The sequence below is a fragment of the Electrona antarctica genome (genome assembly GCF_951216825.1).
Source record: "Electrona antarctica genome assembly, chromosome: 10".
In the NCBI taxonomy this organism is placed as follows: Eukaryota; Metazoa; Chordata; class Actinopteri; order Myctophiformes; family Myctophidae; genus Electrona; species Electrona antarctica.
The window spans coordinates 20,781,248-20,800,529 of NC_136791.1; the positions used below are offsets into that span (position 1 = coordinate 20,781,248).

The 19,282-nt window shown below is 43.6% G+C and overlaps 1 protein-coding gene across 6 annotated transcripts in view; it reads right to left on the reverse strand.

The window, feature by feature from the left end:
• cpeb3 (cytoplasmic polyadenylation element binding protein 3) overlaps positions 1 to 19,282 on the reverse strand; it is a 58,587-nt gene that overhangs the window by 27,588 nt on the left and 11,717 nt on the right. For 2 of the 6 annotated variants that reach the window (XM_079513183.1, XM_079513180.1), the window contains exons 4-5: positions 7,498 to 7,554; positions 2,638 to 2,661 (exon numbers count right to left, since the gene is read on the reverse strand). In XM_079513183.1, the coding sequence (XP_079369309.1) occupies positions 2,638 to 2,661; positions 7,498 to 7,554 (81 nt within the window). Of the gene's footprint in view, positions 1 to 2,637; positions 2,665 to 7,497; positions 7,555 to 19,282 lie in introns of all 6 variants that reach the window. The other 4 variants (XM_079513182.1, XM_079513179.1, XM_079513184.1 and 1 more) reach the window with 2 other exon arrangements.

Consider the following 19,282-nt stretch of genomic DNA (forward strand, 5'->3'; position numbering starts at 1 on the left):
AGAAAACACTTTTCATTTAGTTTTAGTCACATTTTAATCACCTGGAATGTCTTAGTGTTAGTCTAGTTTTAGTCTGCTAAATATCATAAGATTAAGTCGACTAAAATCTACAGTTGATTTAGTCGACTAAAATTTATTTTGGCGGGCGTAAGCTATGTTGATCTGCTATTTTCAGCATGCAACCAAGTGTAGAATGATTCTTGTACACTATTCCTGACATTTTAATGTAGTTTTTATTTGTTGATGAAATTGTCAATATATTTAGTCTTAGTTTTAGTCATCATAGCTTAGTTTTCAATTAATTTAGTGTTCGTCAGTGAAAAAACGTAGTCGACGAACATTTTTCGTCTAGCACCGTGACCAGGAGGAGGGATTGTTTTGGGGGTGGGGGGGGGGGGGGGGGGAAGAGAGAGAGAGAGAGAGAGAGAGAGAGAGAGAGAGAGAGAGAGAGAGAGAGAGAGAGAGAGAGAGAGAGAAAAATGTATAAAGGGAAAAGAGCAAAAGAGGGAGAGGGTGTGAAAAGTACAGGTTAATACTCGAAGCCGATTTTATCACAGTCACAGCTAGGTAATTTATATTATAGGGCATAGCATTATAAATGCATCCCCAAAAATGCAGAAATAGCAGATCTACAAGCTTACAACGCATGTTGTAAGCTTGTAGAACTACTTCCGCTAATTAGATTTTTTTTTAAATAATAAATGATTAAAAATGATTAAATGTGCCAGTGATTTCTGTGTATATTTAAGTTATTTGTCATATCTGCCCTGTGTTGTAAGTAATCAACTTAAATGTGTAATGGTGACAGCCCTAATGTCCAAATTAGCATGTCCAATCCTATACGGCACCTTTAACGGTGTTAAAGCCTCCGTCAGGGATTGAGCATAATTCACACGGCGGACATTTTGCTCTTTGCTCATTTTGCTCTCATACTTACTCATGTAATGTTCTAGTATCGACTGATGGAACATAATGTTTTTTATCTTGGAAAAGGGATATCAAGTAAGTAAACTATATGCAAGAGTACCACAATATCTAATTGCAAACGAAAAAAATAAAGAAGTGCACCAAGCATACAGTGCTTATATCATCATGATAATGCAGTATTGCAGATACTGCTAAACTCTATGACGATGACCTCCTGACCTGTAGGAAGAATGAGCGCCTAATAGCAGTAGGCACAGCACAGTGTTCTCAACCTACTGTAGAGTGACACAGCACAGTGTTCTCAACCTACTGTAGAGTGACACAGCACAGTGTTCTCAACCTACTGTAGAGTGACACAGCAGTGCACGCCTATATGTTAAAGTGCATGACCACTTTGGTAGAGGTTTGGGTTGTGTACTAGTTACCTTGTACTAGTTACATGATGTGACTCCAAAAAGAATTGTTCCAGTGATTAGAAATTGATAATTAAAAATATGCTCCTCATTGACTTACACTGTACGCTGAAACAGCTCTCAAAGTCACTCTTTTAGTACACACACAGTCCATTGTGTGTCGACCTGCTAAGTAGCCTACTGTAGGTATCTGATGTTCTGTCTGAAGTAGTCTAAACTTTAGACAACGCTTTAGACTCTAAAGAGTTGGATAACAGTGGCTGATGGATTCCTGAACTAAATTACAGAGGTGACGTTTGCAAGGTAAATGCATAATTGTGACAACACTAAGGTTCCCCCAATATGCAAGTAAATAGAATCAAATTTGATATACAGTATATTGTGGGTTAATAGAAAAGGTCTACATTTAAGAGCTTATTTCAATCAGTGATAGCCCCACTAGTTGTTAAAATCCACAGCACATTAAAACTACGCATATTAACCCAAGACCGACAATGCATCATTAAAAAAAAAATCACACAACACCTTTCCTTCTTGCTTGAAGAAAGACAAAATTAGTTAAAACACTTAAAAAAAGGAAAGATAAGATGCTCCAATATTTGCCATTCAGGTCATGAATCACTTCTGAATCACCATACTTCCTCAATGGAATGTTCAAATTATCGTTTGGGAAGCCCATGTGCTCTATTTGGCAACACAGCTTTTTATTAAGTTTTGGAATTTGTGTTTGGCAGCATCGAGGAGGTAATGATGGTAAAAAAAAGCACATAAATACAACGCCAGCGCATTGTTGCATTGTTGCACTGTTGCGTGTTTTTATGTCCTAATCCGGTCCTTTTCAATAGGATTTAGAAGACAAGCAGGCCAGTGAGCATGAAATGTACTCACCAATCCATTCAAATGATTTAACAAGCACAGAAATGTCGATGGAGAGTACAAAAAAACAATGCAGGAAGCAGAATGCCTCACAATAGAGATTGTATTTCTCTCACCATCAAGCAAAAGAAAGGTCAGATTATGCAGATTATTATATTGTCCCTCTCCCCTTTTTTTTTATTCAGTGCAGGTGGGGTGGGGGTGAAAATAAGAGAACGGAAATTAATATGATTTTCACTCGATCACAGCACAGATGAGAAAGCAAATAGTGACATCAAACTAGAGCCTCTCCTCTCGGCACTGAGGAGATGCAGAGAGATAGAGAGAGAGAGAGAGCGCTAGTACTGTGGCTAATTGTGCTCATGCCCCAACCATGATTTATATGGCAAGCATAACCCACAGACAAAACGCCACACGTTACCTCTTCTGCGCCCATAGCTCCTGGCTGCTTGTCAGTACAGTGGGGGACAGATGAGCAGAGGGGGACAGAGACAGAGACAGACAAGGAGACAGAGAGAGAGAGAGAGAAGGGGAAGAGAGAGAAAGAGAGAGGTAGGGGAATAATTAAGGCACAAGAGGGAGAGAGATACAGAGACATGTTTTTTTTTGGTGTGGAAATTAAAACAGAAACATCTCCAGGCCAACAGCAAAACCACAGATGGGCCACGCCTAAGCGTCGGCAAAGGGAGAAGAACGATTATTACAGCCTGGCATCGGCCCATGCTAAACCTGCTGCACCTGTCCCAGACTCCCAGGCAATGCTGCGTTAGGGAAAAGAGGCCGAGATGAGGTTTACGACTGGCCCAAACTTGAGATATTCATCAGCATGATTCTGCGCCCGTAACAGAGGTCATAATCTTCAGCTAATGAACCCAGAATGGCTTGTGTTCATGCTAATCTCATTGTGAATATTCATGAATGGCACGATAAAGATACACCGACCTGGGAGTTGGGGGACTAAGCGAGAGCTGGTTAGTCATTAGCATGGACATGGTAAAACATTAGGGCCAGTCTCACGGCAGGGAGGCCATACCAGGCCAAGAGCAAGTGGAAACTTCCCACAAGATGAGAGTCAAGTCAGGCACAGTACTGTATTAAAAGACAAATAAAGCCTCTATGTGCATTCGCCCCTTCATTTCCAGCCCCTGGGATGGAACTGGAAGTGGAGGGGATAATGCATATAGGCTACAACTAGATTATTTTGTCTTTTCTTTTTACCTTTATTTATTTGCCATTTGCAATGGCAGCCTAGCATGGAGAAGAAAACCGCATAGAGAGCCCATGTTATCGTAGATTTGTGGATACCAATTTACATAATCTGGGGCAAAGGTACACTATGGCATCATACACATAGGATTACATCATACAGATAAGATAACATGTTTGTAGAGATATTGTAACAACAACAAAATAACCTTCAATTTTATCTTCATTTGTCCTCACTTATGCGTATTATAAGACTCTCAGAGGAGGGCTGTGGACAGTTCAGAAATATGTCTACTCACTCTGTGTCTCAGAGGAGGGCTGTGGACAGTTCAGAAATATGTCTACTCACTCTGTGTCTCAGAGGAGGGCTGTGGACAGTTCAGAAACATGTCTACTCACTCTGTGTCTCCGAGGTGGGCTGTGGACAGTTCAGAAACATGTCTACTCACGTAGTGGAATTCTCTCAAATGGTTGAAGTACTTTACACTTTGCATGAAAGATGGTATAGCCTATTGTGAAGGGATTGAACATTTGCCTAATGTCTCGGTTTACAAATAAATGAAAAGGATAAATTGGAGTCTTGCTGTGCCTCAAACACAAACCAAAGAGGGGGCAGAGTGTTCCATAACAGGCCACAATCCCAACAAACTGTGGGGGTTCTTTATGCCGTTACAGAGCAAAAAGAGGACCCACTCGCTCCTCGCAGTCATGAGTCACAGAACAGACTGTCTGCTCCCAAAACCAATATGGGCCCTCCATTGTGACAGCACCATTGTGCGTCTCGCCCCCTGGCTGTCTCTGGAAGGAGACATTGTCCGTGAGCCTCTCGTCTCTTTCTCTCTCTCACTAGGTTTTCATTAAGACGATATGGCAAACCCAGTACAAACCAGGACAGTCTGATGCTTTGCAGCTTTACCCTCTCACCGTCTGTCTCGCCGCACCGGCTGAGACAAAGGTGCCTATAGCAACCGGGGCACGGCAGAGAAGCAAAGTGTGTTGGGAAAGTGTCAAGATACCCTGGTGAAAAGAGAACATAGCCAAGAGGGGGGGGGGGGGGGGGGGGGTTGCAGAATGAGAGCTGCGGAGGGAGGGGAGGCTTTGAACTTTACTGTGTCAGAGTGACAGAGCGACACACAGACAGCCAGACAGACACTTTGAAAGAAGCAGAGTGATAACTCTGGGAATTATACATTTTGTGTAATTGCTCTGCACAGTTTCAAAGCTCTGTCACACTACCACGAGGAGGAGAGGAGGCCACTACTGCCCTAGAAATCCAAACTTTAACTAGAGCACTATTTCCCAAACACTGGGCCATTTGTGGCTCGCGGACACATTTTTATGGGTCCCTTTTTTGAGGGGCGCTAGCCCCTCCTATATTCAGCTATTAGTGTAGATTTTCGTCTTACACAAACATTGAATTCCCATTGACAATGAATGGAGAATTTTACATCATAGTGTCTGAGCAAATAGGCATAGTGTCTATTTTACGTCATGATGATGTACGATGATAAGACGGGTGTGTTTTTTTGTTTTGTTTCCAAAGCACCGCGTGGTGAGCTTGCAGATCTGCTATTTTCACTAGTTTGGGTGCCAGCCAAACGTCTAATTTCTCTTGTGGGTAACAGGCTAAACAGTTTGGGAACCACTGGCCTATAGAGGACACCTTCACCCACATACACACATGGCTACTGCTACACCTAGAGGACACCTTCACCCACATAAACACATGGCTACTGCTACACCTAGAGGACACCTTCACCCACATACACACATGGCTACTGCTACACCCTCATCTCTCTCAGAGAACACAGACCTCTCAACCCACATAAACACATGGCTACTGCTACACCCTCATCTCTCTCAGAGAACACAGACCTCTCAACCCACATAAACACATGGCTACTGCTACACCCTCATCTCTCTCAGAGAACACAGACCTCTCACATAAACACATGGCTACTGCTACACCCTCATCTCTCTCAGAGAACACAGACCTCTCAACATGGATGGACCTCTCGCTGACTACAGAGTTTGAGAGCTTCAAAGTCAACGGGGCGAGATGAAAGTGAAATATTAAGGAAAGCCCTTAAAGATGAAATCAAAGCTTTTGCTGCACGTGCAAACACACCGTGAGCTACGGCTGAGAGAGCCAACTGTGACAGACTTCAGAGATGTAGGTACTAAGATCTGTGCCTGCTTGAACGTAAATCCCACGACGAGATAGTTTAGCGTCAATCTGAGAACACTCGGGGGGGCAGGGGGTTTAAACGGTGAAAAGACCAAACTGAGATAAAATGTGACAGCAGCCAACCGACAAACGAGGAAGGGTTGGGATCCTCCACACTACTCTCCCTCATTCCCCCTCTCCTCCTCGACATTGGAAGATCAAACATGGCGAGTTCAGATAACTGAAAGAGGAACGCATACTGCATAGCAGATGTGTGATGATGATTATCAAGCATCTGTTCCTGATAGCCGCAATCCTCCATTGAGATTTAGTACTGATAAATACGTAGATACAGCCTCAAGTGCCTGCTTCACTGCTTCTGTGATGGTTAAACCTAATTATTGCAACTCAAGTCAACACTTTTTTTCAGTTGAAAATGCACAAATTGTTTTTTTTGCCAAAGCATAAAATTATAATATGCATTTATGGTACTTTATGATACTACTTCATTGGTGGACTTGGTGGGTACACAATGTCTCCCAGACCTACATTATGGTTAACCAGAGCTATTTAGATGCGACAACCCCGTTCACTTCATGGGGCCAGTCCAACGGAGGCTCCGGGCGGCTATGGGGAGCTTAATAGTGACAAAGCTCTGGACCGGAAGTTCACGGAATGCACTGGACTCTATGGGAGTCGAGTAGACAAGGCATGAACCAACTTAATGTTTTAATGATTGTGACCTTTGTAAAAAATAATCGATTTAGACAAGCGAAAGAAGACAAATCACACCTTATTTTCGGTTACCTTGTGTTCTGATTTGCAAACAATATAATTATATTGACGTCTCGAAAGCACACATTAAGAGTTTCTGCAATGCTACAGCTGGGTGCCTCTCCGTCTATGAGTTGGGCAGTATCATAAGAATACGTACTGCCCGCGAGAATACTGCCTTTCAGTTACTTCAGTGAATGAAAGGCAACAGCCCAGCTTTAATGATCTTAAATCACTTTATTTTAGATAGTTTTTTAGTGGGATGCGTATTAAGACTAGACTCGCCAGGCGCCAACAGACCGACATGCGGAAACAATGGTCGGACTATACCGCTCGAACTGCGCTGCTCCCATGCTTGCGGTTATGTTTAGGTTAGGGTTAGAGATGTCAATGTCGGACTAATGACTGGTCTACATTACAGAGACTTTAGTTGTCACTGCACAATACTTTAAAACATTTGTCATGTTGCACACATGCATAACATTGCTGATATTTGCGCCGCCCTCATTGAAAACAATGTATTTAAAACTCCAGCTTGTCACTCTCGAGCCCTGCATGGGTCACGTGGCCGTGCTGTTTTCTGCCCCCTCATTGGCGGCACTCTCTAGTCTACACATCTTTGTGGTTAATTAGCCTCACCAGACAGAAGTGAGAAGCCAGTAGAGTTTACCAAGCTCAACCCTGTGAGCACAGCCTCCCTCTCTCTCTCTCTCTCTCTGTGGCTGTTTGTCATCTGCTGGCCTGACGAACAGCGGAGAGAAATCTTGTCTTACAGGTCGGGGTGTATTTTTAGAAGTGCCATTCAAGGGTCAGCTGTGTTCTCCCTTTGCTTAAGGTCTGCGTCGGGGGGTTATTTATGGTGTCGGTCAGTGGGGGCCAAACTTGGCAGGGAATCTGAAGCTTTGCAAAGGGTGGGCATCGGTGCCCACTATGCGTTAGCATGGGAAGCCTTTTAACACATTTTCTGACACCATTGAACTCCGGCGCCGTCGCTTCCTTGCCAGCCGGATGCATGGCACGGGATATTTTATTTTGAAGTTAGAAAGACTATAAACCTGGCTTGACCTGTAAAGCTGAAGCAATCAAAAACATACATGCTCAAGGATTGTGCTATTACAATGAAACTGAACTTACTATTCAGTGGCATGATGTGATCTGCTCCAGGGTGGTGAAAGTTCAGGCCCATACGTCCTGCAACAGAGAACATTACGTTGATTCGCAAAGGGTGGAAGACATAGAACAGAGAACACGTTTGAAGCATTGTAGACAAAATGCGAGCTAACAGGAAATGTTTAAGATGAATGATTTTTTGTAATCTGTCCATTCATTAATTCAGTCTCAACACATACATACATACATACATAAACGAGTGAGGATTTTGTGTGCACATCACAAAGCCATGTCTGTTGTTTTACATCCTAGAGGTGTTGGCAAATGGTAAATGGTGCATTTATATAGCACTTTTATCTAAAGTGCTTTACATAGATTGTGAAACCATGCAAGGCACCAGCCTGCACATCGGTAGCAATTAGATGTTCAGCGTCTTGCTCAAGCACACTTCGGACACTGGAGGAGCCTGGGATCGAACTGGGAACCTCACGGTTTTCCCATCCGGCCACTCTCTACTGGCCACTCTACCTCTGAGTCACTGTCGCCCGCTGGCCTAGAATAATAATAATAATAATAATGAATTGCATTTTTATAGCGCTTTTCCAAGTGCTCAAAGCGCTTTACAATGGTTCATTCATTCATACATTGGGAGGTGAAGCGGCGAACAGTCGACGCCAGCGTCCTCACTTCCCACATTCACACACCAATGGTGGCAAGCTCACACCGACCGACTCATTGGAGGCAATGTAGGGTTCAGTGTCTTGCCCAAGGACACTTCGACATGTGGACAGGAGGAGCCGGGATTCGAACCGCCGACCCATTGATCATTGGACGACCTTCTCGACCTCCTGAGCCACAGCCGCCCAGCCTATATGCTCTTCACCAAATAAGTAATTCCTGGTGCCCCAGTCTCCGCCATCTAGATCCTACCCATACAAATAAATAAGCAGAGAACTAACTTGTGCCAGGAATCCAGGATGCAAAAGTCCTACCTATAGTTGGAGGACAAACTAGTGCCAACCTGCCAATCTTGACAACTAAACATTCTACAGGGCCCTGCTTTGAGAAATATGTCTGACGTGGCTTTTAAACAAACACAGGGCAACTATAAGCAGCTCTGCATGAATATCAGTATAATATCAATATCATCTGTCATGAATATCAGTGGTTTTCAACCCTTTTTAGATCAAGGCCCATTATTTATTCTGCATTTGAGCCACAGACCACCATTTGATGACATTTAGCCTCTCAGACCTAAACCTTTAGCCGATTTTGTCCACAATTCCATGCTGTATTGATTAGGAGAGATAACATGGAAACGTTGATCAAATTAACAATTATTCTACATTATCTAATTGTGCAGACTTCTAAACTAAGTAATAAAGATGTTTAACAATAATTTTACTCTTGAGAGTGTAAAATGAAACCATTTGGTGTCATTTCACACTCTCAAGAGTTAAAGATCTATAAGGGTCCATTTGGTTACCAACTCCATCATTTAGCTGGGGACAACCTGGAACTGCAACAGAAGGAAGAAGACTGCACACCGTTTTAAAAGCTCCCCAAAAACCTTATTTACCAGAGCGGAAGAAAACCACACAACGTTTGGGCCTCTGTGGCCTTCGTCAGGTATACTGGCCACCTGGAACTGCATCAAGGACCACTGGTGGTCCTTCGTCAGGTATACTGGCCGCCTGGAACTGCCTCAAGGACCACTGGTGGTCCTTCGTCAGGTATACTGGCCACCTGGACCTGCCTCGAGGACCACTGGTGGTCCTTCGTCAGGTATACTGGCCACCCGGAACTGCCTCAAGGACCACTGGTGGTCCCCGCACCACTGGTTGAAAACCACTGCTGTATATTATTTTGAGCAACCAACCACTAACACACATCAGTGGAATACATTTCACATTCATTACCCAACAGTCCTTAACAAAAGCTAACAAAAGTTGGGTTCACCCAGACACAGCTTTGGTCAGCTAACTCATCCTCCAGTGCAATGACTCAACAGCCACAGTCAGGGGCAGGTGTCTGGGATAGACACCATGTCTTAGTTACCACACTGCTGTGTTGTATGCCTATATATAGCATCAACTGTAACTGGGAGAGACAAGGAGGCTGTTCTTTTTTTTGGTGTGTGTGCGTGTGTGCGTGTGTGTGCGTGCGTGCGTGTGTGCATGTGTGTGGCAAGCTGCAAACTAAGAACATGACATGACAAAAATTTCAAAACTAGACAGATTGCTGACGCGGGAGGGGGCCTCGATCCTCCTCTCATACAAACAACAGTGGAACTAGCGGTTAGAAGAGGGGGGGGGGGGGGGGGGGGGGGGCTGGGGCTCTACAGCTCAACAGATGTTGATTTCCTCATTCCTCTCAGCCAGCAATAATCCAGGGAACAGTGGGGCTTAGGGGTAGAGAGATAGACGCAACGCAAGCAAGGGCTGTACACAAATATACAGAGCCAACAGAGGTGCGTACACACACACACACACACACACACACACACACACACACACACACACACACACACACACACACACACACACACACACACACACACACACACACACACACACACACACACACACACACACACACACACACACACACACACACACACACACACACACACACACACACACACGTGACAATGTTTCAGTGTCACCCTGTAGCCTAGTATCTCTCTCTGTTGTTCCCAGATGGCCGTTATGAGTTGACCGAGTCCTTTATTGGGTCAGGCCAGGCCAGGCCAGAATAGCTTGACTCTGTAGAAACCACCAGTTCCCCCGTGTCCTGTAGGAGTGCTAACTGAGAATTTATTGACGCGGTGGAAATTGCTGGATCCAATCATTTGTTCTTGTTTCTCACCCACCTCCCAATTTTCATCCTCATCCAAGCCAGCTTTTCTCCACCAGAATTACTCACTCAACTACTTCAGTAGAAAATCCTCACAAACGTATTACTTATTATTGGACAATGTGTCTAACAAATATTGTACAGTCTTTTAGTGAATTCTTGATCCAGATGGCCATATAACTAATGCAACCATATTAATGTGAGCTTTGTTTCTCACATTACAGATAACTATGAGCATAGGGTACAGGCCAGGGCTCAAACCTTATACCCTATTCACAAGATTTGTGTTCTAGAATAATCTTATAAGAAACAAGACTAAGAGAGTCTAGGGGCTAGCCCACTAACAACCCATAAAGGCCATGCTAATGCTTACTCCAAACGGCACCAAACTGGTTTATTGCATATTCACTTAAGGAGTAACATACAGTTATTTTTCCCGGCGGCATGAATACTCTCAGCTGATTTTATGGCAATGCAGCCATTATATTTTGAAGCTTGTATGGACATTTTGGCCTTAGCATGGTGCTAGGAAAGGCCATGGACTCACCAAATTCATGAATGTAAAGAGAACATATCATGGTAATCCAGACTGTTACCTTGTTTTGATATTTTTGGGGCTTTTTCTGCCTTTTTATTTGATATTTACAGTAAGCTGACAGTACAAGGGGCGGGGGGGGTAGAGAGATGGGGGGGGAAGCTCGTCGGGATCGGGAGTCGAACCCGTGACACGCTGCAGCCTAGGTTCCCGGACCGCTAGGCCAGTTATCTTGTTTTGGAGTAAAGTGTTGGATGGACATACAGACATACTTATCCCTAAGAGCTCTGTCTCCGGCAGGGCTAAACAAGCTACCCATATAATGAATAGGGTTCAAGATCTAAGAAGGGGGGGGCTGGGGGGGAATTAACGGAAGCAACACACCACTATCATGTAAATAGCTGTGGTCCTGCGATTGTCTTTGCATCTAAATCAGCCCTTAGTGACGGAGGGAGACAGTTGCCATCCCGAAAGCAGCAGCCTTAAAATAGCTCTTCAGATATAGCTGTGGGGCTTGTGCCATCTGCTTCCCTCCAGGGTTCAGCAGTGTGGCCTGGCCTGTGGGGCCAGGCAGGGTGGCGTGCTTTGCTTCTGCTGCTTTTCTCTATAGTGACATTTCCTCAACTGGAGGCTGCCGAGGAGGCTATTCTAAACCTTCTCTGTGATCACTGTGGAGGCTTGGCCTCCAGAGAAGACATGCCATTCACTTTCCCTCAGTGTCTGCGTTCACGGCGCGTCTGATCGTTTGCAGACTGGCAAATGGTCTCAATGTGACCACTGCACAATAAAATCTGGTTTTATATGGTGGTGGAGACTGGTGGATGGAGAGGCCTGCCTTTTCTCAACATATACTGTAACCTGAAGCCATGCTCGCTTAAACTGGAGAGCCAAGATGCCCTTTTAGGAGGCTGCAAAAGGTCTAGGCGAGGGATTAAATTATATAGAATTATATGTTTTTTTATTGGGTGGGAAGTAACTAAACAAAATGATACTGAATGTTGTCTTGACCTTCTTGCCACACTGAGTAGCTCTACTCCAGCAAATGTTTTCACTTCAAATAATTCAAAATGATTTTCTTTTTCAAATGGCTAGTTTAAAAGATGACCAACATTGTGCAATAATGTATGTTTAAGAGAATACTAAAGCATGGTCGAACTGGACTATCCACTGGAATGCACTTAAGTTCCCCTCCGTCATCATACCAACAACCCACTTTTGTTGCTAATGACTATATATTATAATATATAATATATATAATATATTATATTATTACACAGCTTGGTTGAATGCTTCATTCTGATTGGTCAATCGCCAAATTCAGCGGTGTGTTATTTCTGGATAATGACCGCTCCGCTCTATAACAGACCACTGTGTAATCAAAGGCTCGGAGCACCTGGCTGCAGCTGCTGCACTGCTTGGACTTTATGCTGTACCCAACATGACAGCCATGTGAACTAACACACAATGTCATTTAACTAAACAACATGCTTTCAAGAATGTTTTTGAAAACATTTGAAGCGAGAAATGGACGATGCTCTACCCGAAATGTGATTCCATTTGATCAACGCTCACTTCCTTGTTTCCGAGGCGACTCGTTAATTGCCTCTGCGGGGCCAACTTGGAATACTTTCATTACCGTAATCAAGGAAATACTTTAGTTTTGTTGTCACTTTTGTGTCAGTTTATTAATTTGTGAACTAGCCGTGTAATAAGCGGGATAATGTCTGGCTAGGTGGTCATTGTTGGAAGATAATTCACCTTCAGTGTGATTAACCACCGACGCGAAGCGGAGTGAATTATCTCCCAACAATGACCACCTAGCCAGACATTATCCCTTACTTATACTGTGGGTATAAATTGTGGCGATTCACGTTGTTCCAACACCACCTGTGGCAATATAACATGGCCTCTATCATATGCATTAGTGCTTAAATACACCACATAATGCAATTCTAAGATACATGATGATGGGAAAGAGGAGTGCACATTTCATCAGAGTTAAAGCATGAAGTGGTTAAACTTTTACTAGATCTCCCGATCATGGATGAAGGAAGGCTTCACACCTGGAGGGAGCTCTCCATGACTCTGCCCAGGCCACGTTTCTCTCCCTATGTTCCACATTACAGCACATACAGTATTAAAGCTGCCCCAAAACTGTACTGTGGAGGTGGAAGAAGAAAAAAGCAGCCTCGATTATGAGAGGAGGGCAGGCGTGCCAGCGGAGAGGTTTGGAAATGTTATCCCTGCAGACAAAGCCAATTCCAACCCCAGAATGTCACACTCTAGCTGGCTGCTACTGTAAAAATCACACCATAATATGAAGTGAGCGGTGACTTTGGAGTCGAGCACAGTTAACATTGGCTTACTAGAATTGACGACCTCTGGGTGTAACGGGGGGCGAAAAAAAGTTATATATATAGTTTTTTTTGTAAGAAATTTAAAAAAGAAAATTCAATACTAAAAACAGTGCCACAGCAGGTCTGCAGTTGTTCCTACTCCAAACGCTACATACTGTACGGACATAGGGACACACGAAGCGAGTCATTGGAGCAGTGTGCACCGCTCAAAAAACTTCAATTATCAACACTGCTGTAGCAATAAGATACCGTACACCCACAAGAGGAGCAGTGTGTTTTCACAAGCCCAGTGCATTAATACTGAGTGAGACAGGCAGGGCAGAGCAGTTTATTACAGAACCTGGTCAGGGGAATAGCCTTGTTGTGTTCCTATCTTTCTGTGTGGCCTACTTCTAATTCGTCACAAGCTCTGCCTAAGAGCCCAGCCCAGGATGACATTATTTATGACAGTATGTGAGCCAAAGTTCATATCTGGCAGACATGTAACAATTATATTAAAAACTAACGCAAACTCAATAGAATTGAATGGTCGTGCAGAGTGTTGGGATAAAATAGACCCTTTTAAGTAAGTACCATTACTTATAAAAGTGTACTGCAGCGACTTGTAACACAAGGTCAAATGCCAACGCTGCTTTGATATAACGAATGGTAAGAGATAAGAACGGCAGAATTCTCCAGTTGACCAACTGCTTCCTAGGGCGCCCTCACACAGCCTGCTGTGGAGCGAATCAACGCAGTTGACTCGTGAAATATCAGGCTGGTATTTTGTATTCATATTCATTTGCTGTTCTTATTCATTTCAGGAGAATACCTCCGTGTAGTCAATAAAATTATGCCAGTCTGAGGCTAATCTGTATCACTGAGTATACTGCCTTTCATTGTACTGCAGAATGATTTAATAGATGCAAAGTTTTGGGGTATTTGGTAATCTCTGTGTCTGTATTTGCCACCGGACCTTAGGATAAACAGGACACACTCCCAGTGCTGACCCGTCAAGAGCCAGAACACACTCAAATATTAGTAGGTTGACACATTTTTATACTGTAAGAGAAATGAGGCCAAAGTGGATTGACCACGCACTGTGGGCTGGTAATAATAAATATAGCTAAAAGAATCTGCTATCGTCATACATTTTAAAGGCTTTTATTTTCAAATTTCAATATAGCCTGAACCCCAACAGGGCTGTTATGTTATGAATAACATATCTTGGCTGACAAACTGTGTTTTTTTTTCAGTGACAAAACAAGTCCCGACTTGTTCTTTTGAGCTGGACATGGATCAGGAGTCCTAGTTTTACCACCATAACAAACAGTCTCTTCACCTTAGCAGGGTGTGATTTAACCTTTCACACTGCCAACAAACACACAGCCTTATCTTTTCCAAGTCATTAGTAACTGTTTAAAGTACAGACCGGGCATCTTTGGGCTGTTGATGATCACCTCAGGAGTCGTTAACAACAGGCACGTGTCTACAGGTCACAGAGGTCAAGTCCAGTGGGTCAGAGTCTCAGAGTCAGGCACCCTCAAGCACAACCGGCTGTTTTTTTGGGGGATTGACCTTTCACCTCCAAGTCAAGCCACCTTGGCCACTTTCTGACCCTGGGCACAAGCAAAGAGTCTACGGTCTACACTGACCTTTGTCTCTCCTCCTCCTCCTCCTCCTCCTCCTCCTCCAAACATGCAGTGTTGTTCCTGTTTCTGTCTGGCCAGACTCAACTTTGTCAGACAAACGTTTCACATGACTCTCACATGGATGAAAGCAAAATCAAATCTCATGACTGAAAATGTTTGTATGACCAAGTCCTAATGTACGATTTGTGAAACCACACACTAGCATTGTTTCCTCACCAATTCAAGGGATATTTCACTTTAAAAAAAAACTTTTGGTCATTTTATTGTCTACTCAGGCGTATGTCATGAACACCCCAGACAGTTTTCAAGTTACTTGATTCAGTTATTAGATATTTGATATTCATTGTATCTGCCCCGCCCACTTCCTATACAAACTCAAACTCAATTTTAACCATGATAGATTCATCGAAAACACCCAACCTTTTTTCTGTTGACTGGTACCATCCAAATAGGTGAGGGGCCGTGTTTTTTCATTTACTGTTTTCAGTCATTTTTAATAATTATTTTGGAAAAGAACCTCCTCCAGTGCCGCTCAGAAAATGAAAAAATAACTTTTTTAAATAAATGAAAACAGTAAATGAAAAACCACGCCCCCCTCACGTATTAGAAGGACAATATCAGTCAACAGAAAATAGGTTGGGTGTTTTCGATTGCTTGCAAGGGCTTCTGGGAAACTGAGTCCAATTCAAAGTGAACGAAGGGGTATAGACTATCTTAGCCCGCTTTGCTCTTTGTCTGTGAGTGGGATCGCGGAAGTGGCTTATGTGTCGGCTCAATAGCAAATCATGGGACTATTTTCAAGCGGATTTTCATCATAAGGAGGTAGAATTACAACGCGTTGACACTTCAAAGTTAACTGTAAACACCGGCAGTCTGCGTGACATGTTATTTATACGGAATGTGTTTTAACACACACAAGACGTAACATTATGATGTTTTAGTAATATTGCTCCTGCTGTACTAGCCTACATACATATACTGTACTGCCAACCAGGTGAAGAAATCACAGACTGAGGCTAGCCTTTGCTTTTATATGAAATATCCCAGACTAGTAAGATTTTATGGAAGACGCTTCTGAACATATTGTGAGTTTGACCACTTCAAATGCTCTAATCTTTACACTAAATTGCGCCGGATTTTTTCAAAATAAAGGCGCTAGAGTGCCCAGCAGATGAGGCAGATTTTACTCTGAAAAGACCCGCCTTCCATTTCCCCCCCAAACCGGGAGGCATAATTTTCCATTATTACATCGTCACATCTGATCTCTCTTTAGAAGCGTTAATATTCCAAACGAGATGCTTGGTTAAGTCAGAGATGTGGACAGAACATCACCGTTCTGATCAAAACCATGCAGAGCGACGTATAGATTCAGAGAGAATAGACAGTTTTGTCAGGGCGGTAAACAAGGAAGTGAACGGCTGCGCGCATGTAAATCAGATATTTTCATTGGCCAACATGCTTCCATAGAAGACAGGCTGGCTTCTATGGAATCCACATGACTGAAATCAGTCCTTGGCGACTGAGAGCTTTAATCCGTGCTCTCGTCATCACAACCATAATCTTACTGTAGATGTTAATTAATGCATATCCCCAAACTTAACTTGGGGTTATGATTTTAAAAGACAATTTATTTTATTTTACACCCAGCCAATGGTTTGGTTTTTGAGAGATTCTAGAGAAATGATCGCAACCTAGACTTCTAAGGTTTAACCACCCTTGTCTAATCTGCCTCTGACATGTGCAGTGCTGGCATTTCAAGTTTTCCACCTGATAAAAAAGCGTGCTCGTCAACTTTAATCCACTGACCGATGTTCCTGTCAACAAGCCCAAAGGCAAATACCATCACCACTTGCTGTCCGTCGACCACCGACTTCACAGCTTAAACCTGCCATGAGAATTGAGGAGACATTAGCTTTCTTAGAACAGTTGTTGCAGCTTACAGGAAACTGTACTGCTCAATTTCAGGTGATTAAAAATCAAGTTAATTGGCCTGGGTCCAGGCACCTTGGCTGGTAACCCAGCATGACAGTGTGTTGCGGGTTCGAGTCCCGATCCCGATGATCTTTGCTGTGTGTCTTCCCCCCCATCTCTCTCCCTGTTTCCTGTCAAGCTACTGTATATCAATAGAGGCAAAAAAGCCCAAAATTCTAAAAATGAAGTTTCAACCGTGATAAATACCCGTTTTACAGATAAAGAGACAATGCAATGGAATGTGTAATGGACGATTGGGGGAGATCATGTGTGACAGACCAGATGACGGACGGACGGTGCACATGTGGAACTGTGAAAATAAGACTATAAGGACGAAAGGTTGGGGTGAGTTCAACCATGGAGTCCTTAACGCGGGGACCTAATCTTCACCCTTTGAGGGTCCTGGTGATTTAATGTCACCGTCAAGAGACTGCCGCATGTAAGGAAGTGGTTGTGCGGTGATGAAACAGAGCAGTGACTGTTTGGCTGCTATAAAAGCTGAGAAAACACTTGGCAAGGAACCTGTGACAGCCTGACAAGAGTGTTAGATGAAAGCTCTTTGTACGACATGTCACAGTTGATTTGCATGTCAGAAACTATTTGTATATGTGCCGTGTGTGTGTTTGTGTGTGTGTTTGTGTGTGTGTGTGTGTGTGTGTGTGTGTGTGTGTGTGTGTGTGTGTGTGTGTGTGTGTGTGTGTGTGTGTGTGTGTGTGTGTGTGTGTGTGTGTGTGTGTGTGTGTGTGTGTGTGTGTGTGTGTGTGTGTGTGTGTGTGTGTGTGTGCGCGCGTGTGCGTGTGTGTGCATTGCATTGCACACGCATGTCCTTTACGCATGTGCATGCCTGCATGCACACGTGTGTGTGTGTGTGTACATGTGTGCGCACGAGGTGGGAATGGGTGGGTGCTAACAGTCAGTCTACACACGTGAGCTCAGCTGACCCAGTTCAGAGACTCCGTGCACTCCCAGTGTTTGGCACAGCAGAAAGAGCCTGTTTGTTTAGGATACTGAGCCCCCCTCCACCCCCTCTGCCCCCCTGCAAAACAACGCAGCGGTTCCCTGGGCATACCATTCCGACTGGATTAATGAGTATTTAGGAGAGGATTGCGAAAATTAAGTGTCACACCCCCCACCACCACATACCCACACGTTCAAGTTTCAACCAACTACTCCCTAAATAAACAGAGGAAAACAAGTTGAATCTTAAAGATCCCTGCCCATCTGTCTTGTCTGAACCAAGCCTGAGGGACCCCAGCAATTCTCAAGTCTGGTCACACAACGCATACCCACACCATCAACACACTTTCAACCAACTCCTCCTTAAAGCCTAAACAAACCGAGGAAAACAAATTGAATCTAAAGAAGATCCCTGCCCATCTCCCTGTCTGAACCAAGACTGAGGGATGAGCCATTCGCAAGTCTGCACACAACAATACAAACAAGTAAGAGAGCGGAAAAAAGCACAAACAAGGAAGAACTCGTAAAACACTCGAGGAAGAACAACTATTCTGGTCACAATGAGAAGTATGCAAGAAATGTCTGTGATGGAACATTGGTGGGCAGGGCTCATTTGTTTGGGGAACATGCATTGCTTTGCCTGCTAGTCCAGTTGGTTACTATGGGAGGCCACCTGGAAATGACAAGAGGTAATTATCTTATGGCAAAACGTCATTGGCAAAAATCACACATGATCACACATGATACATCACATTCTGTGCTCAGCCAATCAAATCATTTCCGTGGTACACACAGACAAAAGCTGGGCATAGGAAAAACCAAGGACTGGAATGAAGGCCAGGCCCAAGGTAAGCTGATTGACTTCTAGGACTGACTGGAGAGCAGAGTGGAACCTGGGCTGTGGCATGCTCAATCGATAAATACTTTACTGATACTTTAATTAAGATCCTCTTAGCAACAAGTAAGAAAGCGATCACACAACGCTGGTACCAACAGGACCCACCAACGAAAGAACATTGGATGGACATTACTGAGGAACTGTATGTCATGGAAAAATTAACATTCATACTTAGACTACAAGAGGATAAGTTCTATAAAAAGTGGGAAAAGTGGAATCTCTTCTTTCAGCCTATGGATAATGTATGAGGATTTCAATGAATGTATCCTGTAATGTGAAAAATACAGCCTTGTTTTTGTTTTGTTTCCTTTTTTTGTCCCTTGCTTTTGGTTTTTTTGGTTTTTGTATTTTTGTCTTTGTCTTTTTATCAATAAAAAATACATGAAAAAAAATACTGAAAGGAAATTTCAGTAGAAGACTTTACATGATGAGTATATTCACGCACACATCCATACACCGATGGCAGAGGAAACCATGCAAGGCACCAACCTGCACATCAGGAGCAATTAGGGGTTCAGTCAGTGTCTTGCTCAAGGACAGTTTGACACTGACTGTGGGGGAGCCTGGGATCGGACTGTTGCCATCCAGCCGATCTACTGGCCAC